At 36.6% G+C, this 26,492-nt stretch overlaps 1 protein-coding gene across 2 annotated transcripts in view; it reads left to right on the top strand.

The window, feature by feature from the left end:
• The first annotated feature begins 840 nt into the window (after positions 1 to 840).
• The window catches only part of AP1AR (adaptor related protein complex 1 associated regulatory protein), a 28,735-nt gene continuing 3,083 nt past the window's right edge, over positions 841 to 26,492 (top strand). The window contains exons 1-9 of one of the 2 annotated variants that reach the window (XM_040237458.1): positions 841 to 1,273; positions 11,574 to 11,622; positions 13,106 to 13,132; positions 17,447 to 17,472; positions 19,733 to 19,829; positions 21,025 to 21,123; positions 23,211 to 23,269; positions 23,959 to 24,032; positions 24,834 to 24,962. In XM_040237458.1, coding sequence (XP_040093392.1) covers positions 1,191 to 1,273; positions 11,574 to 11,622; positions 13,106 to 13,132; positions 17,447 to 17,472; positions 19,733 to 19,829; positions 21,025 to 21,123; positions 23,211 to 23,269; positions 23,959 to 24,032; positions 24,834 to 24,962 — 643 coding nt within the window. In that variant the 5' untranslated portion in view covers positions 841 to 1,190. The remainder of the gene's footprint in view (positions 1,274 to 11,573; positions 11,623 to 13,105; positions 13,133 to 17,446; positions 17,473 to 19,732; positions 19,830 to 21,024; positions 21,124 to 23,210; positions 23,270 to 23,958; positions 24,033 to 24,833; positions 24,963 to 26,492) is intronic. The other variant, XM_040237460.1, reaches the window with a different exon arrangement.

Below are 26,492 nucleotides of genomic sequence, written 5' to 3'. Positions count from 1 at the left end.
AAAGAACATGTTGTCATTAATAATATTTTTTTAATGTAACAATTTTCCTAGGTTAAATTAAGACAGTCTAAAAATGGATACCTCTGGTTAGTTAGCATTCTAGACCATGTGTTTACTAAGCCACGTCTTACACCGGTTTTAAGGTCAACCACAGACAAAAACCCAGTTGTAAAGCAGCACTTAAGGACAGTGGGGCAAACCAAGTCGCATCAGAGTAGCTATTTCTTCCCATCTACTACTGTTGTGGAAAATACGCTTGGACTGGTAAGTCTGGTGTCCCTGAATTATCTTAGGCCTCTAATTTATTTCCTCTAGACCTCTTAAATTATTTGAAGATTTGATTTTATAAACAAAGCAAAGCCAGTAAGGTACTGTTTATAAACTTCCGTACAATGCTCACAGTATGGAGCTTGAAACGCAAACTGGAGACCAAATAGAAAAAAATTCTTGGTGCTTCAAACCAACCACAATCGGTTCCCTATTTGCCGCTTAGGGTGTAATATACACAAAACCTAAGCACACACCTCCCAGAGAAGGTGATGCCTCTTGACCTGGGGCTCTTGACCTGGGGCTCACAAGGCTTTGGTACAAAGTTCGAAAACAGAGCCTTGCTCCTACGACAATGGAGATTCTTGGGACCAGAGGCGGGTAACTGCAACGTGTTAAGATTTCCTAGTCAGGTCAAGGTCCAACAGAACAAAAATACACTCAAGAACTCCCGGCACACGCCGGTGTTGGCGGAAGTGACGTCAGGGACAGTCGCCGCAGGAGGCGGGGCGGTCGAGGGAACGGCCTATAGGGGCCCGGGAGAGGCCGGGGGTGTGGCGGCGTCGGTGGCGAGGCGCCGGCCTGGGCGCGCCGGAGGGCGGGGACTGCCCTCCTTCGGCGGCGGGAGGCGGTCACTCGAACTGGGCTCGGGGGCTGAGGCGACCGAGGGGCCATGCGGACTGCGAGGGAGTCCAGACCCTGCCTGGCCCTCCTCCCTCGCGCGGCGGCGACTCGGCGGCCGCAAGAGTAATCCCTGCCTTTGTTCCTTCCGTCGCCCTCGCCTCTCAGGCCGCCGCGCTCCGGCCGGCCCGCCCTTGGCCCCCGGGTCCCCGTTCGGCTCGTGCCGCGCGGATGCGGCTGCCGGGCCTGCGTTTGGGCTTTGAGTGGGAGGAGGAGGAGCGGCGACGCCTGGACGGCATGCGATGGGGAACTGCTGCTGGACGCAGTGCTTCGGACTCCTCCGCAAGGAAGCTGGGCGGCTGCAGCGTGTAGGAGGCGGCGGAGGGTAAGCCCCCGGGAGGAGGGGCCCGGCGCCCGCTGGCTCCTCCTATTCGGCCCCGGCGGGGAACCCCGGTCAGTCCCCCGTCGGCTTAGAGGAGGCTGGGAGGCCGGCGCCCCTGCGGCTGCACAGACGTCGCGTGGGTGGTCGTAGTGGGGCCCTGATCTGGAAGGGCCTTCCAGGGAAAGCTGAAAAGCGGGCGGGGTGTCGCTTCTGCCGCCTCCGAGCGAGATTCCTGCTGGGCGCGCTGTCACGCGGGACAAGTCACGGGAGGCAACGTGTCTGGGAAGCTCGGGGCACCCTCCCAAGAAAGGGCGGTAGAGCAGGAGGATCCACGGCAGACTGAGCACACCCTGCGTTGAACTTGGGTTTATTGCCGAAGGTGGTAGTAGCTCTGTATTTGATTCTCTCTTTGGCTCTGACGGAGCAGCTGAAGAATCTGCTTCCAAAAAGTTGATGTCTCTAAGAGGGTTTTGTTGTTGTTGTTGTTGTTGTTTTGTTTTAGTAGAAATCATTTGGATGTTGGAGTAAAATTAAGTTCCAGACATTGAGCAGTTAATTCTTCGATATTTACGATTTGCTAGGTTTCCTGTGGGCATTTAGATTCGTAATACTAGTAACAAGAGGGACAGTGTATAACTTTAATATTAATTTTTGGAATTTCGAGAGGAATGTCATGCCCCGATTGCTACCCACAAATTCTGTGACACCAGGGAAATCACAGTCCTTCTGAAGTTCTCTTGATTAAATCTAGGATATGCATAGATTTTTCTACTCACATCATCCATAAATAATAGAATTTCATAATTATTCCTTTTTTCTGTGTTTATTTCATAAGATATTGAAAAACTTAAATGCCTTTGAAATTGACTTTGTTGTTGTCTAATATTTCCCAGGAATTCAAACTTAGAATTGAAAATCTGAAGCACACCACTTAATGTAAGAAATGACATTAATTTTGCACTTTCTGAAACAGATTGCCAAGTTTTCAGGATCTGTCCCATTTAACCAACGTCATTAGGTAGTTCAACATACATTGAAGCCAAATGACTTATCATTTGGATCTTTTGGTGATGTAGATCTAATATGAATTACTCATTGGTTCATCAGGCATTGTGTCACCTCTCTGATTCTGAGTAGCTAGGGCTTTACACTGTGTCCCTTGAATGAAAAAGTAAGGATTTAAAGACTTTGGGCCTAGTTTTGTGTTTTAATTTCCCTAGCTTAAGGGCTATTACCGTTACAGGGGAGCATGGCAGCTGTTTTATCTTCTCAACGGAAATCATCTAAAGTTACTTCTAATTTTTATTTGTGGATGCTCTCATTTAGTCAAGCTGCTTTAATAGGCTTGCCTTAGGACTAGATGTCACAGAATCCTTGACCTTGTTATTGTTTTTGTTTATGCTTATATGTAGTTATATTGTAGGATAATTAAAAATAGGATCTTATACCCAAATGAAGTAAACAACATTATGTTTCACTTCGGAGTACATTATTTGGTGTCTTTGGGATTTTGGCTTTTTGTTCTTTCCTGGTGATTTTACAAACTAAAAATGTTTTCCTTAGAGTATAGCATTAAAATTACAGATTTTACTCCCTGAGCACATGAACTTGGCAGCTTAGGGAAGATAAGGGAAAAATCAGTGAATCATTGTCAGTGCTAACTGTCTGTAGATGTGCCATAAAATCTTAATAGTGGAATCTGTACTCATTTGATTGTGGGCCAAACTTGAACAAACAAGTTCTATTGAGGCAATGAGAGTCTGTGGGTTGTAGACACTGTCATCTAAAACAATATAATGATGATATCCATCCTTCTGTTTTAATTCTTAAATGTAGGTTTGGACAGTCCACTACTTGAATCTTCAATTAATTTATTGTTGTTATTCATTTTATTTTAGGAGCTTCTGATAAACATGCAGAGATAGGTGAATATAGTTTGTTCTTGTTTACAAATAAGGTTAAACTTTACCTCTCATTTTAGTAGTTGCTTTTTTTTTTTAATCACCTGGTAGTTCTGATTTTCTTTCAGGTATAGGTCTAGATGGTTAACTAGTAGTTCATCCAAGGACAAAAACGTTGAGGAGCAATCACAAAAACTTGATTTCTGTTTGTCAGTGTGATGACCTTAGATGAAGAATCCTGGGCTTTCTTAGGCCACTTTAAGCTGGGTATCACAAGGGTACATTATAATCCAGGGCCTGGTTTTTGAGCCTTGTTGATTTCCCACAAGTATCTCAGAGTCAGATCACTCATTTTTCACTATCCAAGTGCAAAACCAGAATTATCTATTTTTTAGTTTGTAAAATTCTAGAGAATTCTGGTATTTTATGTCGACTAGTCAGAATATAAATATCAGTGTTATGTCAGAAATCTTGATACCAGTAAGGTTATTTGGTGGTTAAAACAAAAGAAGTTAAATATCTTTTAAATATCTTCCAGGGATAATATTTAGACATCCTAATGAGTCATCCTTTTTCACTATAGGGAGTTTTGCCTTACCCATATAGTCTAGAGGGCTCCATCTGCTGGTCAGTTCTTTTTTCTTGAGTGATAGGAGAAATCTGGTGCATAGACACTTAGCATGTTAGTTTTTTTCTTTCTCAAACTGAAGATCCAATATATTTTGTTGTGTTGTATTTTAATCCCCATTTTTATCTTACTGTATAATTCCACATAGTGCTTCCAGCTAAGATGGACTATAAAAAGAAATGGTCATGTTTTTTATCCACCTCGATATTTAACGTGTGTTGGCCTTTTTGACTCCAGCAGCAAAGTTGCCTTCAGATGAAAGTTCACAATGATTTTCTGTTTTTTTTTTTCCCCTGGTAAAAATGATTTTAATAATAACTGCCAACATTTGAGGACTTCCTGTGTTCCAGGCACTATTCTTAAGTATTTTGCATTATCTCATTTATTCCTCACCACAATCCTGTGAGGAAGGTGAGTACTGTTAGAGACGTGATAGATTGAGAATTAAAGGTTAGAAGTTTAACTTGCCCAGGATAGCAGAGCTGGGTTTGCAGCCCAGGTCCTTCTGAATTGAGAGCCTTTATCCTTAACCACTAATATCATATGGCTTTATATTAAACATTATAAAATCTTGTTAAACATATAAGCATTATAAACGTTTAATTGCTGTATCTCAGTGCATTATCTTATATGTTGTCACTGGAAGATCTTACGCATTTCAGAAACTTGGCTCTTTATTTTTTGTGTGATAGGCTGTCTTCCTTTTCTTGAAACTATGCACTTCTCTGCAACATTGCTTTTACCTTTTTGTTTTCCTGTTCTGGCTGTATTTACTCTATCTGCCTATTAAATATGAACTTTTTCTTTGTCTTTTCTTTATTTAGTTCCCTTAATTTCGTCCACTCCTGTGGTTTCAACCACCAATCCTTCGAGATCTCACGTCTTCTGAACAGGGTTCTTTTCAGTGGTTAAGCACTGTGTTTTCAGTTGTCTACTGAACAGGGACACTTGGATGTACCAAGGCTCCTCATGTCAACTTATCTAAAGAATCTAATAGCTGTGTACCATTAAATGTCTGAAATCCTGCATTTTCCTTCCCCCTAGATTTCTTCTTCTGCTTCATTTATCCCCTAATCAGGGATTAGGGACTTCCCTAACAGCTCCCATTCAGAGTCTCTATGCTACAAACTTTATGTCCTCTAGGGGGAGAGGGGTGAAGAATCCACCTGCAGTGCAGGAGATGCAGGTTTGATCCCTGGGTTGGGAAGATCCCTTGGAGTAGGAGATGGCAACCCACTCCAGTATTCTTGCCTGGAAAATTCCATGGACAGAGGAGCCTGGCGGGCTGCAGTGCATGGGGTCGCAAAGGACTGGGCTCGATTGAGCCTGCACGCACCACTCGAAGTTGCTAGTCAGTGTCTTCTCAATATATACTGAACCTGTGTCCTTCCTCTGTGCTTCTTCCTGAAACTTTGTCTTTCAAATCACCTGCTCAGGGACCTCTAGACTGCTCTCCCTGGTGTATCTCTGTGCTTTGGGCCATCTTCCTTTCCTGTCAGTGGAATTAAACGTTCTAAAACCCATACTTGGCTTTCCCTGCCTTAACAGTTTCCATCTGCACACTATTTCCTACAGCTAAGTTGTCCAGCCTTTTTTTCCTTCTGTGACAGATGATGAGTTGCATGGCATTCAAACATACAACATAGTGTCCATCTGAATACGCAGGATTATATGCAGGTCTGCATTTGGGTAAAGAGTGTGATCTCACTCTTTGTTCTCTCATTCAGAAAATCTTGTCAGAATACAAATCAAAATAACATTAAAAGGAAAACATTGACTATTCTAATCTCAGAAAACTTTTAACTCATTCATAAACCTTAGTATTTTAACTTTTTTTGATAAATGATAATCTTCCAGTTCAGAGTAGTATGAAGTCCAGACACCTGACAAGATAACCTTCATCTATTTTTCCAGCCTAATTACATTTTCTATTTATAGTTCCCTTAGAGTACAGCATTAAAATTGTAGGTTTTATTCCTTGTTGACATGAACAGGGCAGCATAGGCAGGGGAAGTCAGTGAAAGGATTCTCCGCCATTTTTTCGCTTGGCATATGCCAAGTACCCGGTATACCAAATGGACGCTACCTGTTTCTGCTTTCCTAACATGCAGTGTTCTCTCTTCTTGTGCCTTTCTGTATGTGATATTTTTCTTCTTTTCCTGTTCTTGGTGAGCTTTTACTTATCCTTCAACATTACCTTCCCTGTGAAACCTGCTCTAACCCCCTGAAACAATATTATCTCCCTGAGGAAATAATATTTCCTACAGGCTTAAGTCTACTGTGTATTAGGGATTGCAAACTTTTTCTGAAAAGGGCCAACTAATACACATTGTAGGCTTTGCAGGCCATAACATCTCTGTTGCAGCTATTCACCATTGCCATTTTAGCACAAAAGCAGCCAAGGACAATATGTAAATAAATGAAGGTGACTGTGTTCCATTAAAACTTTATTAACAGAAACAGGCATTGGGCCATATTTGGCCTGTGGACTGTAGTCTGCTGCCTCCTGGTATATACAGTGGTATGGGCTGAGAGCTCTTCTAGGTTGGGAACTATATTTTATCTTTCTTCATTTTTAGTATCTCATGTTTGTCAAATGAATATTACTTGTGAACTTGTAAGTTCTAGGAAATAGTACGTATTCTTTTTTATTTCTAAAAAGCTATCCCCTAACTTTGGAAAAACATTACATAGTGAAACATACATCCCACCAGTTTTGTGTTGACTTTCTTTTTAGAGACCATATAGAGTACCAATGAGAATTTTAAAATATTTTACAATAATGTGTATTACTAAAATATAGTAATCAGTAGTCATTATTGAGAGATTCAGTTTGGTTTTCTGCGTATTTGTCAGCTTTGAGAAATATAGAAGCGTAAGACGTTTCTCTTGGAATTTCAGAAGTTAGGAAGGAAAACCGTAGTAGCCTGAAATGAGTATGAATTTCTTGGACGTTCTGTGTTGTACCTTGAGGGCTCCCCAGGGCTCTGTTTTGAGTCTCCCTCTCTTCTTCCTTAATATATTTGCCTTCCATAATATACTTTTCCTGGCTGATGGCAGGAAAGCACATGGTTTTACCTACTACCTGCATACTAATGAGCTTAGTCATCTCACTCTGAGCCCTGAGTATCTTAATTGCCTACTGAGTATTTCCCCTTGGGTATCAAACATAACGTCAAATTCAGTTTGTAAAGTTGAGCTCACCTTTCTTTCCTTCTCACAGTTCTTTACTCTTTTTTTTTTCCCACCAGTTTTTTAAAACCCCAGGTATTTTTACTACTTTGTGCCATACTTTGTGAATGGCAAAACGATATACAATTCCAAAGCCATGAATCTGAGAAGCATATGAAAGTCCTCCCTTACACTCATCCTCCAAGTCCAAGTTGTCACGTTCTGTAGATTATACCTTCCGAATGTCCCCTACCATTTTCTTCAGTGGTTTACCATACTTACAGGATAAAGACTGAAATCTCCAGAGTAGCTTTCAAGACCTCACATTATCTATTCCTTGCCATTTTTGTTTGTTTTTGCCTCATTTTGTCACACTCTTCCTTGAATCAATTTCTTCCCTATTTACTTAGATAAATCTTACTTACGCATCTTTTAGTTGCCATTTCAAAGATTATTTCTCACAGAAGTCTTCCCAGTCTGTTTCCCACACTCCGAGGATGAGTTCTCACTATAATGGAACCGTCTTCCTTATCTTGTCAGCACTTCCTCAGACTATAATTAAACCTGCAATAGTGTGCTTATTTGATTAATGGTCGTTTTCTGCTCTCGGTGTAAAGGAACACGTTCATGCTTGCTTTGCTTACCATTGACTACCCAACTCCAGGTTATATGCTTAGTATGTAGATGTTTAGTAAATACTTGTTGACAGAATTAATGTATACAGTCTTGATCTTTTCATTCCCCTTTGCCTTTGGTAGCTACTGCTGCTCCCTAAACATTTCTTTCCACTACTGGGGGCCTGGCTGATTCCTTCTTCTTCAGCTGATTTTTGATGCTCCTCTTGAGAACATAGCCCTTTCAGAGCATGGTAGTCGTTAATTCACCAGTGTGTCTGTCCCATTAGACTGTAAATCTCCTGAATCGTGGGTCAATTTTTACTCATTTTTATATTTTAAATATAAATACATAGCTATGTCTGTCATTCATCCAGGGAAGTAAGAAGAATTAGAAGGTTCAAAATCATGGACACACTAAGCAGCAACCGTTTTTAAAAGAAGGTTGGCGACAGTCGCAGATGCTGCTCCTAGCCTGCAGAAGATGAGTGAGAAAGAAAGAAAAGACCTCTAAGGTCCCTTCTGCTTATTGGTTTCTTCTAAGTCAGGTTTCTCTTAAAGGACAGTGGCTTTTTTTTAATCCATGTTTTCTGTCTTCAACATGTTTTGCAGGAAGATTTGCCTCTTCTCTTCCAAGGAACACAATAAGTTTTTTGAACATCCATTCTTCCTAAATTTGCCTTCATTAGGGAGACTTATTTAACAGCAAATATTATTGCTTTATTATTACCACCTATGTTGACAGTGTTCCTACCTGGAAAATCTGTTGATGGATTATCCTTTGAGATTTGAATGCTTAAACCTGCATTGATGTATTTGATACTACTTGAAAAATGATTTGTCCATCGTCGTCAATGTAATAGCTTTTGCCAGGGCTTCTATCTCTAACCTTTCCAATCTTCTGTCCAGAAAAGAAGAGTCCTGGGGAGCTTTTAATTTTTAATAGACTATGGAACAAATTTACCATGATTCTTCATTAATTATTTATAATGTCAAACAGAAGATGAAAGACTATTATTTTAACAGATATTATACAGTAGAATATGAAGAAAAGGAACTATAAGAATGTAGGATTTATGAGAATTTTTAAGTTGTCTTTTATTTAAGTCACTTTGATATAAAAGAGTATTTGCCTGCTTTGCAAAATAACATGTAGAAGCATAAAGAACTGTATTTTCATTCTATTCTTGATGAGACTGATTTTGTCCTAAATAAATGATTGTCTTGATATCTGCCTTGATAACACTGATAAATAGATATATATACAAGAATCACCATTTTTGTACCCCTTTACTTTCAGACTCTTACAAGTTCTTTTACTTGCCATGATCATTTGGAGTAGGATAGCCTATCTTTTCTACGTCTTTAATATACTTTACATACTTGAGTCAACTTTCACATCTTTAGTAGCAGTAGAATGGTTATACAGAAACTTAACATTACTTAGAGAAAGCTCTCAGGGACATGATGATTGTCTGTAAAGAAATGTGCAAGGATTGCTTTGGAGAGTTCTAGACTGTATTTAAAAAGAGGGAAGATAGACTTTTGTTTTAAATTGTTGGTTTTGGAACCTGTTTCAGCAGCTCATAATTAGTGCACCTGAATATACATGCTCTTGAATACAATGGTGGATTGTTCCCCATTTTATTTGACATCTTCCCCTTCCCTCCAGGGCTTATGATGAAATTCATGATGCACATGTGATGTGACTGTGACCAGTTATTTCACAGCTCGGCTGTATTTTATGTGATACTGTGATCCTAGAGGGCTTTTGCAGCTTTTTACACCACTTTGTCCTTTTTCCTTTTCCCTCTCCGGCATTTAAGTTTTGGGTCTTGGATTTACCACATTTATTTTTACTCCTGCACCTCCATTCCTGATGCTTGCTTCTTTTCTGTTACATCCCCATTGAGATTATGACCCTTCTCATCATCTTGCATTTTCCAGTCCATCTCCCTCACTAGATGATTTTAATCTTCTAAATATTTCTTTAATCTATTCATTTCTCTCAATGATACCACTCTAGTCCAAACTGTCTAGGCTCAAATTTTAATTGCATAATTATTCATACATCCCCTCTTTGTGCCTTTATCCCCACTCATTTCTCTATGATTCACATGGTTCCTGACACTTGGAGGAGCAAATTCTTATGAGGACCCACGTTTTCTCTTAACTTGAAGGAAATAATGGTGTTTTCATTCCCCATATAGTCAGAGACAAATTCTTCATTAAAGGAAGAGAGTGATGATTGCTGAGGGAGAGCATATAGCACTTTAAACATAAGTCATAATACCAGAACACAGTGCTACTGGAAACCTCAGCTCATTTCTGGTTTCTTTGGGAAATGGGAAAGATACAAGAATGGGAGCACTAGATGCCTGGGGTATTAGGGTACTTTATTTACATTGCATATTTTTCATGAATTATTATGATAATATGATTATTATGGTAGTAATATTATGATGATAATACCAAATGTTTTGGTTTTTACTGATGATCTCTTAATGGGCAATAAAACTGCTTTGCATCTGTTAGCAAATAAAGGTTGTACAGGAAAAATTATTTTTTATTCTTAATGATAATAAACATTTAGTCATGGTAATATACCATTCTCTTTTACTAAACCTGTCTGCCATCTCTGCACACATATACACATAATAAAAGGTATTCTGATCTGTCCTAACTCCTGGATTTTTCCGTCTCCCAAAGGGGTGCTTTCTGTTAAAAGAATCCTGACACACTAGGAACCCACAATGTGAGTTTTGGATGCCCATGGGAGGATGGCGGGTGTTCTCTTGCCCTCAGTTTAGGCAACAATAACAGGATCCACGTTATAAGTGAAAGTTTTAAAATTTCCAGGCACTTGCAGTAGTAAAGGAGTTTGAGGGACTCTGACCTGTACCAACTTGTATACTGTAATAGTTAGAAGACATACAGTTAATGGAATGTGGTTATATCTTTGGAGCAGGTGTTACATAGGAGACACTTATTTGACTGCATGTGAGTTTCACTAGTTGGAGCAGAAAAAAATGATTAGAATTTTTAAATTTCAGCTTTATTCACATATAACTGACATAATTGTACGACATATAAAGTATGCATCATGGTGATTTGACATATGTACATTGTGAGGAGAAATTAACATTAGAGTCAATATTTGGCCCTAGTTGGAAAAGTTAATGGATTATTTGGTTGATGTATATATGAAGTATATTGTTTTTCATTTTCTTCCTCTTGTTTTTGCAGGCATGGCTTTGTATAAACATATATGATCCCACCGGGGCTTTCCACATGGCACTGGTGGTAAAGAACCCGCCTGCTAATGCAAGAGACGTAAGAGGCCTGGGTTCCATCCCTGGGTCAGGAAGATCCCCTGGAGGAGGGCCTGGCACCCCACTCCAGTATTCTTGGCTGGAGAATCCCATGGACAGAGGAGCCTGGTGGGCTACAGTCCATGGGGTCACAGAGAGACACGACTGAAGCTACTTGGCATGCCTGCTTGCATGTGATCCCACCGTCTAGAGATAACCACATATATCTTTTTAGATCTTTATTGTTTTGTGTGATCATATATGTTTATACATTTTCTTTAACAAAATTGGGAACATGCTCTTATAGATTATTTAACACATCAGTATTTTAACAAGATATTTTTCTTGATACAGTAAAAATAATGAGGTAAAAATTTTAATTTAATTGTATTCTATGTAATAAATATATATAAATTAACTTACGATTACCAGTTTCGTAACTGTTAGGACCAATAGAAAATTATGAGTTGACTAAACACTTAAACTGCATTTAAAAATCTGGACTATCTGTATTCTTTTGTAAGTTCGATGTTTCCTTTTTGTAAATATAAGATGCTGTATATTGGAGAATTTAAAGTTGCTTTTGAGGAAATAATTTTTATTATATTATAAACTACAGTAACTCATTTTTAGCATTAATTGTAATTTTTAAAGTTGTTACTCTGTTTTTCTTCCCAGATCCAAGTATTTTAGAACATGCTCAAGAGGTGAGCACTTAACTATAGAGGTAAGTAGTGTTGTAAGTCTGATTGGATAAAAGTACCTTGAGAAGGGCAAGAGGGACTTTTTTTAATTAAGGGGGAAGGATGTGGCCCTAAATTTAGTATGGACTATTTATATTTCAGTATTATCCATGCTGGTGAAGAAGGAAAGAATTGGAGTGGTGGGGGAAGTGTAAATGGGGAAAACAAGTTTGCAGAAGATTAAGGGCCTGTTCTTCTAATAGAATTGCTTAAGAGATAGTGGTTTTGTGTTTTGTTTTTGTCTTTTCTGCCCTGCACAGCTGAGGTTGAGGGCACTCTTCTGTCAGTTACAGTGGCTGTGAGTCTAGAATCACTGGCCTGCCCTAGTAGAGCACTGACAGAATCAGAGCAGCAAGTTGATCTGAAGCAACTCTACAAAAAGACTCAGCGAGTTGATTATTCTTTCTTATGTAAAACATACTGACAGAATCTGCCATTTGCTCTGTCCCTACTATGCACCAGCCTTCACCATATAGTTATCAATGTCATTGCACATTCTTGCTACAATTCCGTTGAATAGGTGGCTGTCACCTTGCTTTATGGGTGAGAATCAGAGGCTTAGACAGGAGAAGAAATTGGACTACTTTACAACACTTATATGTGGCAACACTTATAGCCAATCCAAAACTGCCTGTTATATTAAATAAAGAAACATGTGAACCAGGAATTAGGTTTGTTTGTCTGTCTTTAATAAATTACAAACCAACACAATATATAAGTTCAAAGCAATAGATTCCTGTAGTTTCTAAACATTTTGAATTCACTGTTTCCTGATCTTTAAACAACAAAAAAATATTAACAGTTACATTTTCCTTTCTTTCAAGTAGTCACATATCATATTTATTTCTATTTTAAAGTATAAATATTTTCATAATATAATTTAACATGATGACTTTCATTTGGTCATTTGACATGATAGCATTCATCACATTATGATCAAATTTTTTACATTTATATCTCTAGAAAGACACTGTATTTAGAAATAGCAACTACCATCTTGATTTTCAGTGAATAGTTATATGAATGAATAGATGAATAAATAAAAACATAAGATAAATTCTTGAATATCTTTTAGTTCTATTTCTTGAGGGACTTACAGTATTAAATAATTCTTTCTGAACTCAGGTGAATTAGGAAATTCTGGCAGTGTGGACTGAAAAGATCCATGAAATAGTTAATTCAGCTAGTTCAGATGAAAGTTTTGGTATATAAGTTTCTGATTTATATAGAAAATTGCTGTAATTTTCCATTTTATTTTTAATTAAAGTCATAAATGATGTATTCTTGTCATGGCTGTCTTGTTTAATAAATCAAATGAAATGGTATATAAAGAGACACATTACTTATATTTTATCTTATAAAATAAAGGTATATTATTTTTGAAATGAAAAAGTGACTTAAAATTTTTTGTGAGACATGTACCTTCGACAAATATTCATCCTAACACTTTCTTTCTTGTTGTTTCAGTTTGAGAATCTAGTAGAAAGTGATGAAGTAAGTATTTTCACAGTAGTACAAAATCCAATTTGTTTTCAAAGAGCATCTCACTACTTCTGACAGTTATTTTTTAACATTTTCATTATGTAATCTTTTCTTTTAGAATTTTTAACATTTTAGTTTTTATTTTTACTTTTTAGTCCCTTATTTCCTTCTCTTACTAATTTATATTAGCAAATTATTCAGAATTTTCTATGATGAAAGATATGTAACACTATATATGTATATGCAGCCTCTGTAAAATACCACATATGTATATAATATATATAGTTTCATCTATCACTTATATATGTGTTTATATATACATATTTTTAAAACAGGTTTTTACAGTATTTTGTAGAACTTGAGGAACTTTAAGAGAAGATATTTCCAACATTTTGCCACTAAGTAGGTTAAATTCTTTAATGATCCAGAGTAAACCATTCTTTGACCCATAGTTTTCACAAATTTCTGAGGGTAGAATTTATATATGTTTGTTTTACGGTCACTTTCTGACTTTAGCCATTATATTTTTATCAGTTTTCTTTTTGTTTATTTTTACATTTCAGTTCAGTTCAGTTCAGTTGCTCAGTCGTGTCCGGCTGTTTGTGACCCCGTGAATCGCAGCACACCAGGCTTCCCTGTCCATCACCAAATCCTGGAGTTCACTCAGACCCATGTCCATTGAGTCAGTCATGCCATCCAGCCATCTCATCCTCTGTCGTCCCCTTCTCCTCCTGCCCCTAATCCCTCCCAGCATCAGAGTCTTTTCCAGTGAGTCATCTCTTCGCATGAGGTGGCCAAAGTACTGGAGCTTCAGCTTTAGCATCATTCCTTCCAAAGAAATCCCAGGGCTGATCTTCAGAATGGACTGGTTGGATCTCCTTGCAGTCCAAGGGACTCTCAAGAGTCTTCTCCAACACCACAGTTCAAAAGCATCAATTCTTCAGCGCTCAGCCTTCTTCACAGTCCAACTCTCACATCCATACATGACTACTGGAAAAACCATAGCCTTGACTAGACAGACCTTTGTTGGCAAAGTAATGTCTCTGTTTTTGAATATGCTGTCTAGGTTGGTCATAACTTTCCTTTCAAGCGTCTTTTAATTTCATGGCTGCAGTCACCATCTGCAGTGATTTTGGAGCCCCCAAAAATAAAGTCTGACACTGTTTCCACTGTTTCCCCATCTATTTGCCATGAAGTGATGGGACCCGATGCCATGATCTTCGTTTTCTGAATGTTGAGCTTTAAGCCAACTTTTTCACTCTCCTCTTTCACTTTCATCAAGAGGCTTTTTAGTTCCTCTTCACTTTCTGCCATAAGGGTGTTGTCATCTGCATATCTGAGGTTATTGATATTTCTCCAAGCAATCTTGATTCCAGCTTGTGTTTCTTCCAGCCCAGCGTTTCTCATGATGTACCCTGCATATAAGTTAAATAAGCAGGGTGACAATGTACAGCCTTGACGCACTCCTTTTCCTATTTGGAACCAGTCTGTTGTTCCATGTCCAGTTCTAACTGTTGCTTCCTGACCTGCATACAGATTTCTCAAGAGGCAGGTCAGGTGGTCTGGTATTCCCATCTCTTTCAGAATTTTCCACAGTTTATTGTGATCCACACAGTCAAAGGCTTTGGCATAGTCAATAAATCAGAAGTAGATGTTTTTCTGGAACTCTCTTGCTTTTTCCATGATCCAGCGCATGTTGGCAATTTGATCTCTGGTTCCTCTGCCTTTTCTAAAACCAGCTTGAACATCAGGAAGTTCACGGTTCACATATTGTTGAAGCCTGGCTTGGAGAATTTTGAGCATTACTTTACTAGCATGTGAGATGAGTGCAATTGTGTGGTAGTTTGAGCATTCTTTGGCATTACCTTTCTTTGGAATTGGGATAAAAACTGCCCTTTTCCAGTCCTGTGGTCACTGCTGAGTCTTCCAAATTTGCTGGCATATTGAGTGCAGCACTTTCACAGCATCATCTTCCAGGATTTGAAACAGCTCAACTGGAATTCCATCACTTCCACTAGCTTTGTTTGTAGTGATGCTTTCTAAGGCCCACATTCCAGGATGTCTGGCTCTAGGTGAGTGATCACACCATCGTGATTATCTGGGTTGTGAAGATCTTTTTATACAGTTCTTCTGTGTATTCTTGCCACCTCTTAATATCTTCTGCTTCTGTTAGGTCCATACCATTTCTGTGCTTTATCGAGCCCATCTTTGCATGAAATGTTCCCTTGGTATCTCTAATTTTCTTGAAGAGATCTCTAGTCTTTCCCATTCTGTTGTTTTCCTCTATTTCTTTGCATTGATCGCTGAAGGCAGCTTTCTTATCTCTTCTTGCTATTCTTTGGAACTCTGCATTCAGAGGCTTATATCTTATATCGTTCCTTTTACATTTCACCTCATCTAAAAATCAATTTTAAGATGTATCCCAAGTACAGAAATGTTAAAATGGAAAAAAAAAAAGTACGTTTTAGAATTAGTGCAGTATGGTATACGTTTCTTAGGCACTGGTATAGTTAGAGTTTTAGTTTGTGTGTTAATTTTGATCTTTACTAATTATATGAGTTTGTGCAAATTACTTAACCTTCCTTGAGCCAACTTCTCACATCTCTAAAGTGAATGCATATAGAAGAGCATTGCAGGTTTTGTCTTTCTGTATCATTTTTGTTTTCTGAGGAAAGAGGAAAATATATTACACCAAATTTAAATTATTCTTTAGCCCAGCATTTCCCATAGTGTGTACACGATACTAGTCTCAGTATAAATTAGCATATTAAAGGTTCTGAGAAGAACTATTAAGGAAATTGTTAAAGAACTGTTAAAATTATTTCAACTTGTCCAATTTAGCATTTCCCAAATTAATTTGAGTATAAATCCATTTTTAAAATAGTAATACATATTTATTATCATCTGATAGAACATATTTGAGAAACTGTCTTTTAACCTTTTGTTTTCCTAGTAAAATTTCTCCCAAATAGTTTTAATGTTTCATAGAATCTAGTTTCTTTCCCTTTTCAGAAGTAACTTTAATTTTGTGTATTTTTTTAAATAAACACTTAACAGGGTATTTTTAAAGTTTCTTACAAGTACTAAATGTAAGAGTTCTCTTAACCTTCAATACAATTCATCCTTACATTTCACTACTTTTTTTTTTTTAATAAAAATGTGATTCCTTGTGTTTTCCTAAGGGGCGTTTTGTTGGTTTGAGTTTGTTTGCTGACCAGTCTGTTCCTCTCTCATGTCATAGTGTTTGGTTTAATTGAATGTCATATCCTGCTTTGTGGTGCTTTTTCCTAAGTTGATATGGACCATTTGGAATTTTCTTTCTGCAGTTACTTAGTCATATATTTTAGCTGTGGGATGTGAATAGCTCAAATATGTAAGAAATGCATAAATCCATGGTAATTATGTTCTATAAAGTTGCTATGAATGCTCAGTTAGTGAATACCAGAACATTACTCCTAGGGAAAATACAGCATTAGCTTCCTGCAAGCTTCTGATCACATTTTTATCAGCTGAACAACATATAACCTTGTTTTGTGTTTCTGTTTGACATCTTATTTTTAATGTATACTGTTGATTCACTAACTTCGAACTCACTGTGCACAGCACATAATAATTTATGCCTGAATGTAGCTTATCTAACACATATTTTCTTCACAAACTATATCATAACTTCTCGTGTGATTAGGAACAATAGATAGCACTTTAGCACTACACTTGGGGTTCATTTTAAACAGCAAAATCAGCAACAGAAAAAGGTGCAAAAAAGTGGCACTGCATAGGCTGCAAAGAGGGCGCCCAGCAAGTGCTGAAACGGAGGCAGAGCATCGCCTTCTGCTTGAGCTGGGGTTGTGCGTATCAGGCAGCTTGGATTGCTGCTGCTCTGGTCATGCTCATGAATGACCACAAGAATGCAGGGAGTATTGATTTTGATGTTACAAATAAATTTTAGCTCATTGGTGAATTTGCAGTTTTGGAATCTGCAAATAATGAAGATCAGTTGTAAATGATCAGAGCATAGAGAGTATGTCTGTCTAGTACCATCTTGAACCCAGAAGTTAATTTGGTATATAGTAAATATTTGTTATTAAAAAATTAGGAAATGCTCAGCAATTGGTTGCTTTTTAATTAAGCTAGATATTAAAGTAAATTCTGCCTTTGAGAAATAGTAAAATGTTAAAGCTTTTTGTTTAAAACACTTTTAGTAATGAAATCTGTTAAAGATAGATAAGCAGAAAATATTTTGACTAAATAAAAATTTTATTGGCTTGCCTTAAATAGAATTCAGCTAGTAAAATTTGTGTAATTGTTTAATTAATTCTTGTACAGGGAGAAAGCCCAGGAAGCAGTCATAGGTAAGGCGTGTTTTGTTTTTTTTTTTAAACAAACTACTTCTCTGTAAACTATAATAAGCTTCTAAAAATCCAGGCTGTGTCATCTGCTTGCTTTGAGGCATTGAACAGTTTACATTTCAGGACCTTGGTTATTTCTTTCTATAAGATTGAGATAAATAATATTTCAAAAGATTGTTTTAAACATTAAAGATTTTAATGTGCCTAAGTGCTTTCTTATTGAACCTAAGTTTTTATGTATATTTTAGTTTAAAAAACTATATTAATATTGATAAGTACATTTCTTTGAATTTTTTAAAACTTTATACCCCTTTTCCTTCCTTAATGACATTCTGAAACTTGTTTTACTAATCATGTTTTTCACTTTGTATAAATAATACCTCAAAACACACACACACAAAAGCCCAGCAGAAGTTAGGGCTAGAGGAACAAATGTAGGAGGAGACATTACTATATACAGTGCTGGTTAAAACCATGATAATTATCAAGACCTAAGGTTGGAGAAGATGAGGAGGTGGGGTGGTTGGATCGTGGAGAGAGAACATTGATTTAGTGGTGTGAGGATTGAATAGACAGACACTTAGAAGAGGATTCAGAAGACAATCAAGAAGCAGTGGGCAATAGCAATCAGAAGAGCATAGAAACCCAAGGAAGGAGGTAGAGACAGACTAACAGACAGATGGAGTGGAAGGAATGGCCAGCATTGCCACAGGAAACGAAAGTAATAGTATAAGGACTTACATTTGGCAACATAGAAGCCTTTGATTACCTAGTAATGAAAGCAGAGGCAGACGGCCATTTTTGGATGAGAGAATGGGGAGTAAGAACATAGAAGGTAAGAGAAACACAGTAGTTAAGAGCAAGGAGCTAGACTACTTGGGTTCAGATTCTAGCTTTGCCATGACTTACGTGGACCTAATCTGTCTTTGCCTCATTTCCCGTATCCATCTACCTTACAGGGTTGTTGCAAAAGTTAAAATTAGTATATGCAAAACACATAAAAGAGAACCTGACACATAGTAACTGCCAGATGTGTTTTCAGTCACACTTAATTTCAGACGTTTTGGCCGAAATGGGAAAGAGAGGGAGCAGGAGTTAGAGACAGGTATAGATCGATTGGAAGTTTTTCCTTCTTTCTTCTTTGCTTTCTTCCTGTCTTCACAAGGGAGAGAGGTGAAAACAGATAAGAGTAGATTTAAGAAGAGAGGTGCTAATTGATGGTGCAGTGGCCCACAGAATTCTCTGGAGTCGGGGTGGGATGGGAGTAGCACCAGTGACGCATGGATCAAGCATAAGCAGGGTGGGTGACCCTGAACAAATTAAGGAATGCCACTTGTGCAGAGGAAAGAAAGAGAAGGGAGGATAGACCTAAGTAAGAGGAGGACTGACAAGAAATTGAGGGATTTGATGGCTGGAGACATGTTTCCTCATGCCTCATAGTGGGATGCAGTTGACTTCTAAGAGAAAAGAGTTTGCATGAGGAACGTAAGATTGTGTATGTGAAGATTTTGAAATAATTAGAATAGTATATGCAAGGAAGTTGGCCACGTATAAGTAAAGGGTTATTGCTAGGGGCAGAGGCCCAAGTATATGTTTGATTTTTTTCTAGCAGCTCTCAGCAGGAAGAGCTAATCTTGGAAATGATCCAGAGTCAGAGAATGAGTAATCTGGGTGACAAGGCCTAATGAAGGTTATGCAAGAGGGTGATTGTGTGGGTAAGAAAGTACTTCAGATTTGCCATGGGATCCATATTGGTTGTAAGTGAAGTGAAGCCAGAAGATGATCAGGATAGATGAACAAGAGAGAAAAGGGAAGGATCAAGGGCCTGAGGTGGCCAGGGGGATTGAGCAGGATAAATAGGAGGGCAGTGGGTAAGAGAGTTAAGAGTTACAGAATGACATGAGGGCTGATATCAAGAGTGTAGTGTACTGAGGTTTATATTTTATGATGCTCATCTAGGGATATGGTCAAAAAGAACCAGAGCCAAAGTAAAGGTACATTTAAAGTTGATTGTAGTGCTAAAAAATACTCTTGATAGTATGTCATCTTCAACTTACGTACCAAATTAGTACATTAAAAAAGTACGAGAATGTATGATTTTTTTTTTTTACTCTTAAGGGTTGAAAACAGCATCAAATTGCTTTAGCACATTTTGACAGTAAAATTTCAGAATTTCACTGATTTTATGAGTGTTTTATTTAAACTTGAACTCATCAGCACTTTTTTTTTTCACTTTCTTTCTCTTCCTTATTTTTCTGTGTAGGCCTCTTACTGAGGAAGAAATTGTTGACCTGAGAGAGAAGCATTATGATTCCATTGTTGAAAAACAGAAAGATCTTGATATGAAAATCCAAAAAGAGGTAATTAGTCTTATGTTGCTTAATATATTTTATCATGTCTCTGTTTATAGGAGAAAGGTGTTATTAAATAATATATTGCATACGAATAGTCATTGGACCTAAATTTAGATATACGCAGATGAAAATTATTTAAAAGTTAAAAATTATTCCAGCCTATAATAATTTGGCTTAGTTTGGTTTAATTTATCAGCAATCATATGCTGCCAGTAAGTGAAGAGAATACATCCTTCTGAAAATGATCTTCTGAACTCACAATTAGGCACTGTGGTAAAATACCTGAACCTTCGTGTTTAAAACTAACATTAAAAAATGATTGTGTTTCACAAAAAGTGGTTCATTTTTTTTAAGCTTTCTGTTAGTCTTGGATTTAATTACTCTTAGTAAGTGAACCAAGTACTTCTAACAATCATAAATGTTCTATTTATTTTAGTATATTTATAGAAATGGCCTATAATTCATCTTGCTATTCATTCAACTAAATGGAATTAGTCATATTCCATTATACATTTAAAAAGTCTGTTTAGTACCTATTTAATACTAAATTATTTCCAATTAATGATTTCAACAGCATTAACTTAAGCTATATAATAGATGCTAATATTAGGCTAAAGAAAAATACTGTGTTGGAATTTGATATTTAAATTTGATTTGACTTGCAACAGATTATCACTAAAGCAGTTTGTATGCTACTAGGAATGGCAGGAACTTAAATTTGGAATTAATTTTTTAATGATAGTAATAAAATTCAGGACACATGTATCAATGTGACATGAACTTTGTGAAAGCTTACTTCACTTTGGTAGACAATGATATGATTGACCTTAGTTGTGAAGACCTTGAACTAACAAGGGCCCGAACAATAAACTAAGTAGGGTGATAGGCATTGGAATGAATGTTGAGAATGAAGATCACTGCATAGTCTAAAGAAGGAAACAGTCTTGTATTTATGCAAACTAGATGTTCTACTTTATAACTCAACTTCTAAGAATTCTGTAATATGTTTGATACTATTTGAAATACTTTGTAAAAAGAGAAATTGAAATAAATCACAAAAATTTCAATTCTGTTATGCTTTATAGAGCTCAGTTCTTTTTTTAATAATTTCTTTTTCTTTTATAAATAGAAACATTTTATTTTTAGAGCAGTTAGACAGGTTCTGATTTTTGTTAATCCTTATTGTTTTGTTCATGTACAGTTAGCCTTACAAGAAGAGAAGTTAAGACTAGAAGAAGAAGCTTTATACGCTGCACAGCGTGAAGCAGCCAGGGCAGCAAAGCAGCGAAAGCTCTTGGAGGTGAGGGGAAAAGACCCCAGCATATATTTAGGGCTGCTTTTCTCCTGATTTTCTCTGACAAATCTTAGTTGGGACATTTTTTCCCCTAGAATCAAGGGCTTCTTATTTAACAATGAATGTATTTATTCCTATACTCTTAGGGATTTTAAAGGCAAATTAGTGGGTCTTTAGCAGCTAGAAATAGCATCAAATTTTATACTTGACATTGAGCATTGTTTGGCTTTAAATTAGGAGAAGCTAATTCTTATTAGGGTTTCTCAGGTGGCTCCATGGTAAAGAATCCGCCTGCCAATACAGGAGACACAGCTTCAGTCCCTGGGTTGGGAAGATCCCCTGGAGAAAGAAATGACAACCCACTCCGGTATTCTTGCCTGGGAAATCCCATGGATAGAGGAGCCTGGCAGGCTACCGTCCATGGGTTGCAGAGGGGCTGGACACCACTTAATGACTGAACAACACCAATTCTTGTTTATCCCAAAGAAGAAATTGACTTTTCCAAAAGTCAGTATTCTTTTGGAAAAATAAATATACTCTTCGATGAAACACTGCAAAACTGACCTTTAAATACAATTTCTGCAGCTTTTTTAAGTTTATTTTTGTGAAGTTCCCCCCCTGCCCAATATCTTGAACTATTAGAGTTTCTTATGCTTCCTAAAATTGGGGTAAGCTAAGTGATTTCGCCACATAGGAATACTATATTTTTCATCTTTGTACTTTTGTGTTTGGGAGATTGACAATTTGGGTCTTGGGAAATCTTTGACATATTATCAGAGAAAACAATAGTTTTATCATAGTTTACCATGTGGTATTCAAATATGGCATTCTCATAATGCCAGACAGGCTTAATACCAGACATTTATGGAGCCCTGGCAGGAACTGTTTTGATTAGTTTACCTGTTTTACCTTATTTAGTCCTCACAACAATGCTGGGAGAAAGATAGTGTTTTTAATCCCCATTTCACAGGCGATGAAACCAAGGAACAGAGATATTAAATAACTTAAGATCCTACAGCTAATAAGTGGCAGAGCCCGTGTTCAAGCATCGCTCAGCCAGTTTTCTGCTTAGTGTCTTGCGCCGTCTTTTGCCCACATGAACTCTGCTGCAGTGTGAACTGAAGTGCAGTACAAGGATTATGTCTCATAATAACTACTGTAACTTAGAGAAACTAAAAAATCACGTATCATGTTTCTGTGTGATGTGTGCTCTTTATCTCTCTTTCTCCTGTTTTTGGTGTTTTGACAGATTAATCAGATTATATGAGGGAGTTTTATTTTGTTTAGTAAGTTCTAAGGCATGGAAAAGTTTTAAAATTACCATTTACTAAGAAAGTAAATATTTTTCTCATTCTAATTTAACCATCTCTTTCTACTGTAATTCTCTGCCGCTTGCCTTTTAAAGACTAAAAAGGGTTCCACATGCAGAATCTATTTGAGTTCTTGAGTTTTTTTCTTCTTGAATAAATAGATATGGGAACACATGCAGTCTGTACAGCATACACTGACGCAGAGGTTACACATTATATGAATTCATTTGATTTTCACAATAGCCCTGTGAATTTGCTAGGGCGGTATTATAGCCGTCTGTAATTTACAGATGAAGATACAGAAAATATAGGACATGCCAGGGACACACGACTAATAACTGTCAGAGCCATGACTCCTGACAGGTTTTCTAAATCCTTTGTTTTTATTATTTCTGAGTAAACTCAGCCAGATCTTTTAGTTCTTTTATTTTATTGCTAATTTCACCCAGAACAGAACTTCATACACTGTTTTAACTATTACTTTCTTGCTCCTCATCTTTCCAGTCATTAGAAGTTCTTAGGTGCAATAAGGAAGTTACCAATATATATCTTTAAAGTTATTTTTAATAGCCCTATGAATATTCTGACCATGTAAAGATTATACACTGAAAAATTAAGAGAAATTCTGCCCTTAAATAAGATGATATAGAAGTGAACAGTGATGAATTTAAGAAAAAAGATTTCAATAATTTTTTAAGTTTTAAAATTTTGGCATTTCATGAATAGTTTTAGAAAATATAATTTTACAGTAGACTGATCTTGTGTCACCTTATGTTTCCAAAGCAAGAAAGGCAGAGAGTTGTGCAGCGATGCCGTGCTTCCAACAATGGAGAATATCAAAGGTAAATAATGAAACATACTTCTTCCCTTTGTGGGAGGAAATATTATTGCTAAAGAGAAAGCATTTCATCTCTGGATGTTTGTATACATGTTTGTGTGTACGTGCTCCATAAAAAGAACAGTTGTTTCTCGAAGATACTGTCTTGTAAAATACTGAGAACATTTGTTTCTTTATGTTGGAAAATCATCATCATTATTTATTTTAAATTGATTTATTGCATTCTTAAGAGTGATTACATCTTTCGTATAGAATATGATGCAATAGCACATTGAAATACCTTTGGATGAGTTGTTTATGCCTTCCTTTTGTTTTCCTTAGCTCTTTTCTTAAAATAAAGTTTATGTGTGATCATTTTTCAGAAGATGTAATTTCAGTGTCACATCTCCAGGAGTGTTTCCTGCTCATCCAAAGAACCTCGTTCATGCTTCAGTAATGTAAATTATAAAGTTAGACTTACGGCTGAGCTTTGGATTTGACTTCAACACTAACCAAAATCTTACCAATATTATTTTCAGTTTATTGCTAGCATTAAGAAAAGTGAGATCTGTTTTGACTAGGGTATTCTGATTGTAAGTAATTATGAATTTGTGTGGGATATACCTTTTCTAATCAAAGTGACATCATTTAACTTTAGCCTGCATTAGGTTGTATTGACTATTAATATATATTTAAAATTCACTTTTATTACAGTCCAGGACCAGAAGATGACTTTGAATCTTGTTTGAGAAATATAAAGTCACAGTATGAAGTTTTTCGAAGTAGTAGTAAGTCTTTTAAAATATGCGGGTACATTTTAAAGTTACTTTATGCCACATTAAACAGATAATTGAAGATCCTGACTCTGTTTTTCTCAAACTTCCTGCCCTTCAATTTGTGTTGCCCAAATAACTAGCTCTTAAATATACAGTTTTATTTTTACTTTTTTAAAGGACTTGGAGGAACAGAAACAAGTTCAGAGCTATAAAGAACAGATTTGTGATTGCCAAGGGGGAGGAGCGGTGAAGGAGAGATGGGGTGGGTGCTTAGGACTAGCAGATTCAAACTGTTATACACAGAATGTGGAAACAGCAAGGCCCCCTGTATGCACAGTGAATTATATTCTATGTCTTATAATAAACCATAATAGAAAAGAATATGAATATATATATATAACTCACTTTGCTTCACAGCAGAAATTAACATGACCTTATAAATCAACTATACTTCAGTAAAATAAATTTTAAAATAAAAGGTGTTGGAGTAAAGAAAATCTCAGGCTATTTTTATAGTTATGTGTAGGGAGTCTGGCCCTCCTTTTTCCATTGAGTTCATCATATTTGAAAAATTTGTAATTCATTTGTGTATTTACTGTGCTAGATAACCAAAAAAAAGAGTAAAAAGAAAGCAGGGGAAACCATTTATACTATTTCTAACAGAAGCTTACCAATGTAATGATTTCAGTGATTGTTTCTTACGATGTTAAACGGAGTAGTAGTATTTGAAGAGAGATCATTATTGCAAAATAAATGGTTGTAGTAGAGGAGTATTGTGTCACTACATCTAATTGGATTTGGTGTATATTCTAGGGCTGTCATCAGATGCTACAGTTTTGACACCAAATACAGAAAGCAGTTGTGATTTAATGACCAAAACTAAATCAACTAGTGGAAATGATGACAGCACATCTTTAGATCTAGAATGGGAAGATGAAGAAGGTATTTTATGTTTAAATTTTACCTGAAAATTTTTATTTAATTTGTGTGAATTTATAGAAATCTACTTTGTCTTTTACTTTCCTTAAACTGAAATGAATTGAAGGTCTTTAAAATTTCTTAGACTCTTATTGTATTAGTGATTATCATTTGTTGGTGAACTGTTAAGAAAGTTGCTTAATTCTTAATGTTTCTTGAGATTTAGAAAGAAAATGTTATTTTTCATTTTAAGATTTTTGTAATGCAGCCGCTTAACTCAGTAAGAATCACTGCCCCATTGTGAGCAACTTATTAACTTTTTCTTCATAATGATGTGTGCTGCAGTCCATGGAGTCGCAAAGAGTTGGACACAACGGAGTGACTGAACTGAAATAAATAAGCAGTTTGTTAGGTTTTTTGGCAGTACAAAAGCCATAACACAGGCGTGAATTAGAATTTTACTGGTATGTCTTCCTAGCTGTAGTACTTAAGATAGATTTCTTAATCTCTCTAAGCTGCAGTTCATCATAAAAAGAAAATTATAAAGCAGCTTTAAAGAATGATTATTCACTGTTATATAGTGAGGATCTAAAAAAGCTTGGCACATAATAGGCATCTATAGATATTTGAACAAATGAAAACATGAATGTTGTGAGGATTAAATGAAATTTATGTAAAACATCCAGCACATAGTGTGACACATAGCAAGGACTCAAAATTGCAGCTAAAATGTAGATTTTGTTTAAAGCTTTTTCACTGAATAAGGCCCAAGCCTTTACTTTTACTTTAAGAAATGTGTTAGTCGCTCAGTCTTGTCTGACTCTGCGACCCCATGGACTGTAGCCCTCCAGGCTCCTCTGTCCATGAGATTCTCCAAGCAAGAATACTGGAGTGGGTTGCCATTTCCTTCTCCAGTTTTAAGAAATAGGTAATCCAAAAAGGAAGAACCAATTGCAAAATATAGGACTTTGAGAAAAATCATAAACATTAAATATTTCCTAGAATTTTGAGATGGAATAGACCTTAGATATCCTTTAGACAAGCCATTAGTTTTATCAATAGAGAAACTGAATAACTTCAGCAAAGATTGAATTAAGTCGTCTTCTCAACTAAACACTGTTTCTCCAGCCCTATATTTTTCTTATTATTTAGATCCCAATTAGAAAATTTTAAACTTATTAACAACTTGTTCAATTTGATCTAAAGATTTTTCAGATCTTTTAATTGCTGATTCTGTCATCCTTGCTGTATGCTAATTAAATTTTTAGATAACATGACTTTCAAGGTCATTATTTAAGTCATTATAATAGAATTATTAAACTAGACTTCGTAGAGGACAGAACTCACTAGAAACCCTATGATGTACAATTCAGCTTCCGTTGACATAGTGTTATTCAATTAAATACAAATCCTCAAAATTATGTTAGTTTCCAGCTCCCATTTTTATCATGTCTACAAAGATGATGTAGTTTGCTAGGTTGAGTCTGTGATTTGGGGGGAGTGATAACAGTGATAGATTAAATATTTTTTTCATTATTGTTATTGTAGGATTGG

This window comes from Oryx dammah, unplaced genomic scaffold (genome assembly GCF_014754425.2).
Source record: "Oryx dammah isolate SB20612 unplaced genomic scaffold, SCBI_Odam_1.1 HiC_scaffold_3, whole genome shotgun sequence".
Lineage (NCBI taxonomy): Eukaryota > Metazoa > Chordata > Mammalia > Artiodactyla > Bovidae > Oryx > Oryx dammah.
Note: the sequence above shows the minus strand (reverse complement) of the source record. Positions and strands in the feature narration are given on the sequence as shown.